The sequence below is a fragment of the Mercurialis annua genome, linkage group LG5 (genome assembly GCF_937616625.2).
Source record: "Mercurialis annua linkage group LG5, ddMerAnnu1.2, whole genome shotgun sequence".
NCBI classification, from domain to species: Eukaryota; Viridiplantae; Streptophyta; class Magnoliopsida; order Malpighiales; family Euphorbiaceae; genus Mercurialis; species Mercurialis annua.
In genome coordinates this window covers 23,811,726-23,822,767 of record NC_065574.1, presented here as the reverse complement: position 1 = coordinate 23,822,767, position 11,042 = coordinate 23,811,726, and the positions used below count along the sequence as shown (strand labels likewise).

General features: G+C 39.0%; 1 protein-coding gene across 2 annotated transcripts; it reads right to left on the bottom strand.

Annotated features, from left to right (window-relative positions):
- Nucleotides 1–356: 356 nt before the first annotated feature.
- On the bottom strand, nucleotides 357–6,237 carry LOC126679890 (uncharacterized). 2 transcript variants are annotated; one of them, XM_050374902.1, is made up of 7 exons: nucleotides 5,547–6,237; nucleotides 5,338–5,455; nucleotides 4,624–4,727; nucleotides 1,799–4,085; nucleotides 1,411–1,728; nucleotides 1,235–1,334; nucleotides 357–1,158 (listed from the first exon to the last, which is right to left on the bottom strand). In XM_050374902.1, the coding sequence occupies exons 4-7, from the start codon at nucleotides 4,081–4,083 to the stop codon at nucleotides 475–477; spliced, it is 3,387 nt and encodes a 1,128-aa protein (XP_050230859.1). In that variant the 5' UTR covers nucleotides 4,084–4,085; nucleotides 4,624–4,727; nucleotides 5,338–5,455; nucleotides 5,547–6,237; the 3' UTR covers nucleotides 357–474. The 2 variants fall into 2 exon arrangements, with proteins under 2 accessions (XP_050230859.1, XP_050230861.1); XM_050374904.1 differs by having other exon boundaries at nucleotides 4,624–4,709.
- Nucleotides 6,238–11,042: the final 4,805 nt, after the last annotated feature.

The following is an 11,042-nucleotide window of genomic DNA, read 5'->3' as shown; positions in this document are numbered from 1 at the left end:
AAAAATTAAACTAACAATTTACATTCTTACCTGCTGGCGTCTGGGAAACACAGTGCCCTCCCCTGATCATCCAGCTCTGCAGGGGGCTCTCCTCGCTGTCGGGGCTGAACGGGGGGTGCCGCCTCCACCTCCTGCTGCTGATCCTGAACAGGGATATCCTCAACAGGGGCACGCACAGCTGGGTTACCCCGACCACGACCTCTAGCTGGGTTACCCCGACGTCCCCGACCTCTAGTCGGATCACCTGAACCACCCTGCCCTCTCATACCTGCAGACATTAAAATATGTTTCGTTCCACATATAACAATTTAACAATTATAACAAAACATTACAGAAAAATACATTATAAAAAAATACATTTTAATTGTTAACAATTTCATATATTTAAATTAATTAATACATTTAATAATACAACTAATTCATTACAATAATAAATGAATACAACTAACAAAAACTGCAAAAATATCAAATACGTCAGTCAAGTTGTTCTTCATCTTCGTCTGATGAGGATGGCGGAAATTCTTCTTCTTCATCTTCAGCAGGAGGGATTTGCAACGCATCTTCGTCCGCCACCTCATTCAGGTCAGCTAAATTTGTGGGATTGTCGTCCGTTTCAACTATAAGGGGATTTTCTTCAATGTCATCTTGAAAGGCCGGGATAATTGCATCGGGCATGTCAAGTTCTGATCGTGCCTTAATTTTGCAAACTGCCCACCAATTTACTTTGTCCCGTTTTCTACTTGGATATGGAAGGTAGTGAACTTGGTCAGCCTGTTCTGCCAAAATGAACGGTTCGTATTTATTGTACCTGCGTCTGTGATTAACATCTACCAAGTTGTATCGATTGGTAGTGTCCGTGCCTGTATCCGTAGGGTCGAACCATTCGCATTTGAAAATGACGGTCTGCTTCATTGGTAGAGCTGGATACTCTAACTCAATTATGTCCGTTAGCACTCCATAAAAGTCATTTTCACCCTCAACATATTCTGTTCCCCTTACGCACACACCGCTATTCATTGTAAGTTGATCCTGCCCATATTCCTGAGTCAGAAATTTGAAGCCATTTACATAGTATCCCTTATATGTGGTGACCTTTCTACACGGTCCCTTTGCGAGACTCAGAATAAACGGATTAGTACAGACAGTTGGATCTTTCACCTGTGGGGAGTTAGAAATTTGTAAGATTTATAAACCTTATTATTAAAATGGAAGTCCATTGTTATAAGATACGTACATATTGTTCGAACCAAGAGGCGAAATCACTTTCAAGCACTCTTTCAATTTCTGTTTCACTTATGTCACTGTTCCTTTCGCGCAATCCGGCCACAAAAACCCTTTAAATGGAAAAGGCCCAAACTAAATCAAATTCTAGCAAATATGTGAAATATTACACTATATTTAAATGCTTACCTTCGATAATCTTCGATTTCGGAACAATTCAGAAGAACATAGGTCCGAGCAGCGATGATCTCATCGTCTTCAAGATATCTCCTGCCGCTACCACGCAACGGCTTTCCCTTAGGTTTAAAAATTCCCAGTCTGTCGGCATCTTCATCGATATCCATATCACAAGTTTCATTTCTTCCCAAACGCACGGGTAACATCGGATCGCCTTCAGCAAAATAATAGGATGCAAATTTAGCGATTTCTTCTTGCAGATATCCACTACTAATGCTCCCTTCGACCCTGCCTTTATTAGTGACCTTTTTTTTCAATTTCCTCAAATATCTGTAACCGGATATTAATATTAGTAATATGAACAGATGGATTCGAGAAAAAACCATGACTAATTGATTACCTTTCAAATGGATACATCCAGCGATACTGAACCGGTCCTGCCATCATAGCTTCATACGGAAGATGCACGGGAAGATGCTCCATAGAGTCAAAAAAGCTGGGTGGAAATATGCGTTCCAACTTACACAGGATTTTTGGGATCTCAGTTTCCATACGGTTTAGATCTTCCTGTGACAGTGACGTGGAAGTTAACTCCCTGAAGAAGATACTTAACTCTGTTAGAGGCTCCCACACATTTTTCGGAAGTAGCTCCCGAAGAGCGATTGGCAGGAGTCGTTGCATAAAAACATGGCAGTCATGACTTTTCATTCCATGCATTTTCAGCCCCTTTAGATCAACACATCTAGACAAGTTTGACGCGTACCCGTCTGGAAACTTTATTTTCTGAATCCACTCAAGCAAAACTCGTTTTGAATCCCTATCCAAAGCATACATTGCCTTTGGATATCTCCCAGTTGCCGGATCTTTAGCTAACCCTGGCCGATCACAGATGTCGTTCAACTCTTCACGAGATTTTGCATGGTCTTTTGTTTTCCCGGGGACATTGAGAACGGTATTAAAAATGTTATCGAAGACATTTTTCTCAATGTGCATGACATCGAGATTGTGACGTATTACATTCGTTCTCCAATAAGGCAAATCCCAAAAGATACTTTTTTTATTCCACCCATGATCTTTTGACAGTAATGCATTAGTAACTTTCGCACCAGGCTCAAATGCCTTCTTAAACCCCAGTCGATCAATCTCTGCTAACAGTTCATCTCCAGTTCTCACCCCTGCAAACCTTTTGCCGACCTCTCGTTTCCCCTTACGGAAATCAGTAACATTTCGACGGAATTGGTGATTCGGAGGCAAAAACTTGCGATGGCAATCAAACCACGATTGTTTACCGCTTTTTTCCAGTGTGAATGCATCGGTGTTTTCCATGCAGTACGGGCATGCTTTTCTACCAGCAGTGCTCCAACCAGACAACATAGAATAAGCGGGAAAGTCATTTATTGTCCACATAAGAGCCGCTTTTAGTTGAAAATTCTGACGCTTATGAACGTCATATGTCTGGACTCCACATTCCCACAGTTGGTTCAACTCTGCAATCAGCGGCTGTAGGAAGATATCCATTAGGTGTTTCGGGTTTCTAGGCCCCGGTACCAAAACCGTTAAAAACATAAACTCATCCTTCATGCACATGCCTGGGGGGAGATTGTACGGCGTCAAAATGACCGGCCACGAGGAATACTGCTGCCCAAAATTGGTAAATGGCTGAAACCCATCGGAGCATAAGCCTAATCTGATATTTCTCCCTTCATCGGCAAACTCAGAATGCAGTTCACTAAAACGTTTCCAAGCCGGAGAGTCGGACGGGTGGCACATCTTATCACCCTCCATCTCGTGGTCTGCGTGCCAGGTCATATGCCGAGCAGTGGCTTTCGAAGCGTACAACCTCTGTAGCCTCGGAGTTATTGGAAAATAGAACATTTTACTATATGGCACGTTAGCCTTTCTTTTTGTGGATTTTCCGTGGGGCACAGGTTTCCACCGCGCATAATTGCAAACTTTGCAGTGCGTTAGATCCGCGTCCTCCCCCCAATAAATCATACAGTTATAAAAACAACAGTCAATAACCTCAACCGGCAACCCCAAACCTTTGACCAGCTTCTTAATTTTAGCAAAATTCGTTGGCATCTTGTTGTCCTCCGGGAGCAGCTCCTGTATCAATCCGCATACGTCGTCAACTAAAGCTACCGAACCCTTATGTCGACACTTGATCTCCATCACTTTAGCAGATGCAGAAAATGGAGAGTGTCTGTTATTCCCAGGCCATATGTCTTCTTCAGCCGCACGCATCATATCATAAAATTTTTGAGCTTCAGCATTCGGGAGCTCATCTTCAGGAAACGTTATTTGTGGACCGACCGCATCAAGAATCATTCTTTGAGCGGAACTGAACTCACCTGGCCCCTCATCTTCATAGTCGAACTCAACATCCTGCTCTGGTAACTGTGCAAGGGGAGGGGGGTTCAAAACGCTCCCCTCGCCATGAAAAACCCATACTTGGTACCCTTTCACGAACCCATTCTTCAATAGATGGAATTCCACCTCATCAACATCCCGATAGCTTGTATTTCGACAACCTCTCTTAGGGCAGGGGCATTTTATCTGTACCCCGCTCATACAAGCCGGATGCCGTAATGCAAACCGGACAAACTCCTTCACATGCTCCTTATAGCCTGTGGTTAGCAGCCCGTTTGTGTGGCTCCTGTACATCCAACTGCGGTCCGTCTCCATTTCTGTAGTGCGGATAATTAGGGGTGGGGTTTTCACTCGAGATAAGCAAAGTCAATGTAATTGACTGCTGAAAAGGTAGGGCCCTATCCCATTCGCAAAACAGGCGCCCCGTAACTCGGCCACGATATATGCCTAGCAACGGAGAAAAATATTCGGCAGCCTTCCGGCGTCGTTCTCCTTTAGTGCGATATTTAGTATATGCGTTGTAACGCTAATTATATATTCCTCGAGGAATAAGCGTTACAAAACATATACTAAACATCCACCCGGAGAACAAACGCTGGAAAACAACCGAATATTTTTCTACCGCTACTAGACATATATGGTTTTTCGTGATCGAGTTACGGAAGCACAAGTTTTGCGAACTGTACAAACTGTACAATCCCGTGTCGTTCAATCTCTTGAACACACGGGACGGGAACTCTACGGCTAGGTTTACGATTTTATTCGGTGGGAATAAAATCGAGTTCAATTTAGGTTGAAAATTGTAAATAAACTATATTTCAATTTAAATAAATCAAAATAAGCGATAAAACCTACTTGTTGAAGGGCAGAACCGCAAACAAAAAGTGAAACGCCCGGATCACTCGGAACAACGGTGCGCGGCTATCAAGAACTATCAGCGACTGTCAGAGAATGCAAACCTATCATATTAAATAAAAACACGTATTAATAAAAAAATTCTACTAAAAATTCGGCAGAACTTCCCCTAAAAATGAGCATCGCCCATTTTTCAGGGAAATCCTGCAAGCAAATTACATAGCACAATCCAACAAATCATGCCACATATAACCTATTACTTCAATTAATATTTTAAATCTTTGACAAAAAAACTTAAATATTTTAAATGCATTTAATTAAAAAATATTTAATTAACCTAATTAATAAAACTAATCCTAATCCCATCAATCAATTAAACTAACTTAACAATTTTTAGAACTAATTAATTTAAATAAATTATAAATCTAGAGTACACCAATTAATCAAATATAATTCTAATTCATTAAATTAACTTAACATTTTAACCAAATTAATCAATTTGACAATTAAATTAACAGAACAAATTATATATTAATTCATGAAATTAAACTAAATTAATCTAAACTATAATTTTTTTACGTAAAGTAATTAACTAGTTATTATAATTAATTAAACTAAAATAAACTAAATTAATCTAAACTAGAGTTTTTTTACCTAAACTATAAATTATAATACTTAATTTAACAAAATTAAATTAAATAATGAAAAACTCACTATGTCGAAACGGTGAGGGCGGCGGCAGCGGGACAAAGGCAGCGGCAGCGGCAGCGGCAGCGGCAGCGGGACGTCGACAGCGACAGCAGTGAGGGCAGCGGGTATACGTCGAAACGGTCTAAAATCGAAATCATAAATTAAATCAATATACTAAACAATTAATTAAACAATAATCAAAATAAATAATTAACTAATATAAAAACACTTACCGCCGGTGGATGAGGAGGAACAGACGGCGGCGCACGGTGGAGGAGAGGAACAGGACCGGCGGCGCACGGTGGAGGAGAAGAAACGGATGGCAACGGCTCTCGGTGGAGGAGGAGGGACTGATGGCGGCGGCGCTCGGTGGAGGAGGAGGGATTGTTGATGGCGACCGGTGATGGAAGAAAGGAAGAGTTAATGGCGGCGGCAAGAAACAAGATAAAAAATGAGAAAAAGAGTGAAGGAGGAGACGGTTCGGTTTTCAATTAGGTCTACTTTTTGCGACGGATTTGTTTCCGTCGCAAATCCGTCGCAAACTGTAGACCTAATTGAAACGCATCGTTTCAATTAGAGGTTTTGCGACGGACAACAACGTCCGTCGCAAAATTTTAGCGACGGACGTTATGCTCCGTCGCAAAACCTCTAATTGAAACGATGCGTTTCAATTGAGGCCGAATTTAGCGACGGAATTATAAATCCGTCGCTAAATTTGGCCTCAATTGAGGCGCCAAATAAACCCCGCCAATTCCCGCCTTTTTGGCGACGGATTTGCGACGCCAAATCCGTCGCTAAAACGGCGGGATCACACCCGCCAATAACTTTACACCTTTGGCGACGGATTTACAACTTTGTCGCAAATTCCGTCGCCAAAACATCAAATTAGCGACGGAAATAGATTCCGTCGCAAATTTCCGTCGCTAATTTGATGTTTTCTAGTAGTGGTTGTCGATCGAGACTGCTTTATACTTCCAAAGGGGGCTCCTCTTGACGCTAATTACATCCGCAACTCCGTTTCTGGTTATCTCCGGAGTTAGTGTCCATTGTCTATGGTTGGACAAGTCAGTGGCGTGGGAGGTGCGCCGTCCATCTATGCTACTTGTTTCCAGCTTCTTGATGAGGTCCGTCGGTTGGAGGATGATCAGACTCGTCTTTCTAATATTAAAAATTCTCAGACGGATGTTGACGCTCAGTTCGAGCAAATGTCTGCCGCTTTGGCTCGTTTCCGTGAGGCACAGAAGCTTCAATCGGATGAGATCTTACAATTGAGGGCCTCAAACGAGTCTCTGACGAACGACCTTCGTGAGAAGACTGTTCTCGCAACTTCCCTGGAGAAGCAGCTTGATCAGATGGGTCAGCAGGTGGAGTCCTTGCATCAATCTCTTCGTCATCGCGAGGATTGTATTGCGGACCTCGAGGTCACGCTGAATAATGTTCGTCTGGAACCGGCGGAGATGGAGGCGAAATGTTCTCGCCTGGAGTTGCAAGGTTAAGCCTTGGAGAATCAAGTTAGGGAGGCTACTGGCATAGTTCCTCTGATGTTTCAGCAATATCGCCGGTCCATCAGGTCGGTTATTCTGAGGGACTATCCGATCGCGGACCTCTCCTTCCTTTATGTTGATTTGCCTCGGTTTCGTGACCAGTGTCTCTCTGCCTTAGCTGCGCAGAGACCTGCGATTGAGGCGTTGGTGGATGCCTCTCCTTCGTCCGAGGTTGTTCCTCCGCCTTCTTCTGCTGTTGTTGCTCTGTCTTCTCCTCTGCCCGTTTCTGGTGTTTCTTCGCCTGCGTTAGTTCAGGGTGTGCCTCCTTCCTCCGGTGGTGTTTAATGTTTGTTTCTTTTTTTATTATGTTGGGGAGTGTGGCCTCCTCTTGTGCCGCACATCTATTTTTAATAATATTATTTCTTTGCCTCTTCTTGTGAGATTTTGTTGAAGTTTTTAGCTTCTTGTTTGCTTGTTTGTCGATTTACGTTGCTGTTGTGTTGTTGTTTGTTTGTTTTGGGAGATATGTTTCTCTTTTGTTGGGCCATTGCCTTGGGAGATATGTATCTACTGAGTCGTTTTTATGTTTATTTGTTTATATCTTCCAATTTTGCTGTTGCTTTTAGTTTGCATTTTGCTACTTTGTCAAAAAGAGAACTTTGATTGAATTGAAATTGAAATTGACGTGACGATGCTAGTTGATACAAAAATGAAGGCTATTATCTTTCTCTTTTGGCCTTCGTCCTTTGACTTTCTCCTTGTAGGCGTTCTACTATTCTGTCTCCTTCATGGCGATAGTGTAGCATCTGGCCGCTATCTCTTGATCTCCTTTCACGTTGATAAATTTTAAATAATATATCAAAGGTGTATCAAAAATATATGAGGGACCCGAACGTGAACAACTTTGGAGTAGGGCCTCTCGAATAAAAATATTTCAAAGGTTTATCATAAACATTTATCTTTTAGATATCTAATATGTATATGCGACGTATATTTTATGTTCTAAGTAAAGAACAAATTTATGAACTTATAGTGTATTTTTAAAAATTCAATACTTTTTTAGATAGTTTCATGGTTAACCGGTGTTTATATTCAAATAGTAATGGCATGAATTCTTATTACAATAGATGTGGAAGTGCAAAACATATATAATTAGAACAAACACAACATTTGTTTTTTTTTTATAATTATTTTTTCATGTGCTCCTTTTAATCTCTATTTTATTTAAAAAAATCAAATAAAACTTGAATAAAATTTATATTTGAATATAGAAAAATAAAAAAAGATAATTATGCCCAAAATAGTTTTATATGATATCAATCTATAAAATCTGGAAAAAAATCTATAAAATATATTTATTAATTTGAATATATAAAATAAATAATTATATAAACAACTTAAACGTAAATATCTTTTCAATTGTTAACTTTATATCTCATACTAGGTAAAAATAAATAAATAATTACTTAAAACATTTCACTATTTAGTAATATAATTATTTAACAAAAATGATAATATCGCCATTATATGTTATATACTGATCCTTTTTAACATTCATCAATTGCGACAAAATGTTTTTACATCTTCATATCTAAAATTATAACAAATCAATTAATTGAAGGCTCCTGGAATAAATAATTACTATCAAGAGACACAAAAGAAATAGGCTAGTTGGCCGGCTCTTTTTATGCAAAAACTCGTGTTTCCGGACCCCGATTGGATTTATCCGAACGTCCCTGGATATATGAATCGACTTCCTACAGCTTTTATAGGGACATCCTACCCGGATTCATCTTCTAAAAAGGGAAAAATCTCCCTTGAAGCCCCTGCGTGTGCAGAGTCACGGTGAAATCTACACCATATCCTTACGGATATTGCCCGGATAAGAAATGTACAAGTGTTTGTATCTGTATATATCCATTTTTTTAGAGAGTATGATAAAAAAATACAGGCACACCTTGGGTTTCCAGCATCCGATTGGGGTAATACATGTTTACATTTTTACGGTTGATATGCCTAGTGGATGAACTAATAGTAAAAGACCTGGCCATGGCAACAGAAACGTTTTTTAATTATTTATTTTCTGAGTATGTAAATATCTCTTTAACTACTGCGTGTGCAGAGTCACGATAAAATCCACATCATATCTGCTACATGTCACGCAGATAAAACGTGCACATGTGCCTATATCCGTATATATCCATCTCTTTTTGTTCATAAAAGAATGATAAAAAACAAGCACCGACACAGCTCGTGTTCCCGGCGTCCGACTGATATTTTTCCATGATTTCCTTTGAACTATTAATGTGGCCAGGGGATGAACTTATAGTAAAAGACATGGACATGGTAACGGCAACAGTTTATAATTATTTATTTTCTGAATAAGTAAAATACATGTTTGATTATTTCACTTTTCAGTTTAAATATATGTTGCTTTAAGAGAGAATTTAAAATGATCAATTTTTTCTGGGTAATTCTACTGGTTTCTACAATATTTTACTTCAATTCGTGGATTTACGAGAATCAAGTTTACTATCAAGAGACACAAAAGAAATAGGATAGCTGGCCGGCTCACTAAGACTCCCCCTATATGTTTTTTCAAAATAATACATACTACTGTTTAAGGTTACTTCAGTTTCTAGACGGCATGGTACAGTTCTAACCCGGTTAGTTCCATTATGCAGATAGATCAGATTCATAGGATGTTCCCTCCCTGTGATGTTTCAACATGGTCATATTTTTAATACTTTTGCCCGCTATTGAAGTTGGATATTGAACCTATACAGGGGTATAAGTAAATTTCACAGCATTAACATTGTTTGGGGGTCTATATGTATCATTATATACCTAACAAATTATAACATTACAGCTACGACTCTGGAGTATTTGTAATTAAAAACATGCAAGACTTCCAAAAGAAACTGAGGGACGACATCTTCCACACCCGCATAAGATTACGTAACGAGGTGAACTTTTCAAACTTTGCAAATTGAGTGTAGTAAAACATATGATCATCTTATTAATATTTTTCTTTTTTGTGCGCTCGAATCCGCAGTGGCAAAGTCAGCAGACTAGAATCGGCATTTTTTTCTGGCTTATCACTCATGAATTTAACGAGAATAGAGCACGTATAACACAGAATTCCTCATGTATGGATGTGGCAGCTCAAAAATCACCAAATTTATAATGAAGAAGGCCTTTATTAGCTTCTTAAAATATTGAAGGAGGCACATAGGTGCATGAAAATTAAATGACCTATATTTTGTATAAAAAATACATACTATCTCACGATAACCGTTGGAAGTGAGATTACAATCTACGCTATTCTAAAGAGGAGCTCTGAGTTTTAAAACGTACTGTAGATTTTACGAAACCGTAAATTGACGACGTGAAGAGAAACTATAATATCAAAGGCATTTAGTAATCAGTACAATGTGCGGTTTCAGGTGAGGAAGCGTGTTGATTAACATTGTCATTTAAAACAAACAAATCACCACTCTAGACTCAATGAAAACACAACACTCTTGTTGAAAATTTAAAATCTATTGCCCACAATGTTTATACTTAATAGATATTATATTCGGGGTAGGTTAGAAAGCCTGATGATAATTGACTAGTTGTTACAAATTTATGAAATCTTAATAATATCTATCTAAGTCTATTAGAGTGCTTTCGAATTACATAGAGATTTTAGTATTGTAGATTGTTACCCCATGTTCTTTCGAATTACATATTAGATCCCAACCCTAATCGTTGACCATAATCCTAATCCCTAGTCTTAAAACAAGACCCCAATACAAATTCTAATCCTAAAATATTTATTTTATTTATGGCGTAACTCGTGTTTCCGACATCCTATTCAACTGTTTTCCAAATTAGCCGTAGTAATAACAAATTAATTAACTAGTCCATTGAGCACATTCGAATGACAAGATTTTAATATTGTAGAGTACCTTCGAATTGTATAAAGATTTTAATATTGTAGTTTGTTATCACATGTATTTAATTCGAATTACCTAGTAGACCCTAAACCTAATCGTAGACCTTAATCTGAATCCCTACTCCTAAAATCATACCCCAATACTACTTCTAATCCTAAAACATATGTTTTTTTATGGTGTAACTCGTGTTTTTGACGTCATATTTAACTGATCTGAACACGACTCCCCTTTAAGCAACTAGGTGTGTATAGGCATGCATACAGACTCTTCACAAACTTAAGGGTTAATTATTGGTTAGGTCACT

Excerpts from the sequence above, each read along its gene's own strand:
- LOC126679890 (XM_050374902.1), bottom strand. The coding sequence starts at position 4,083 with ATGGAGACGGACCGCAGTTGGATGTACAGGAGCCACACAAACGGGCTG. Across the intron at positions 1,729-1,798 it reads TGGATGTATCCATTTGAAAG|ATATTTGAGGAAATTGAAAA; the intron begins GTAATCAATTAG and ends ATCCGGTTACAG. Across the intron at positions 1,159-1,234 it reads CCTCTTGGTTCGAACAATAT|GTGAAAGATCCAACTGTCTG; the intron begins GTACGTATCTTA and ends AACTCCCCACAG.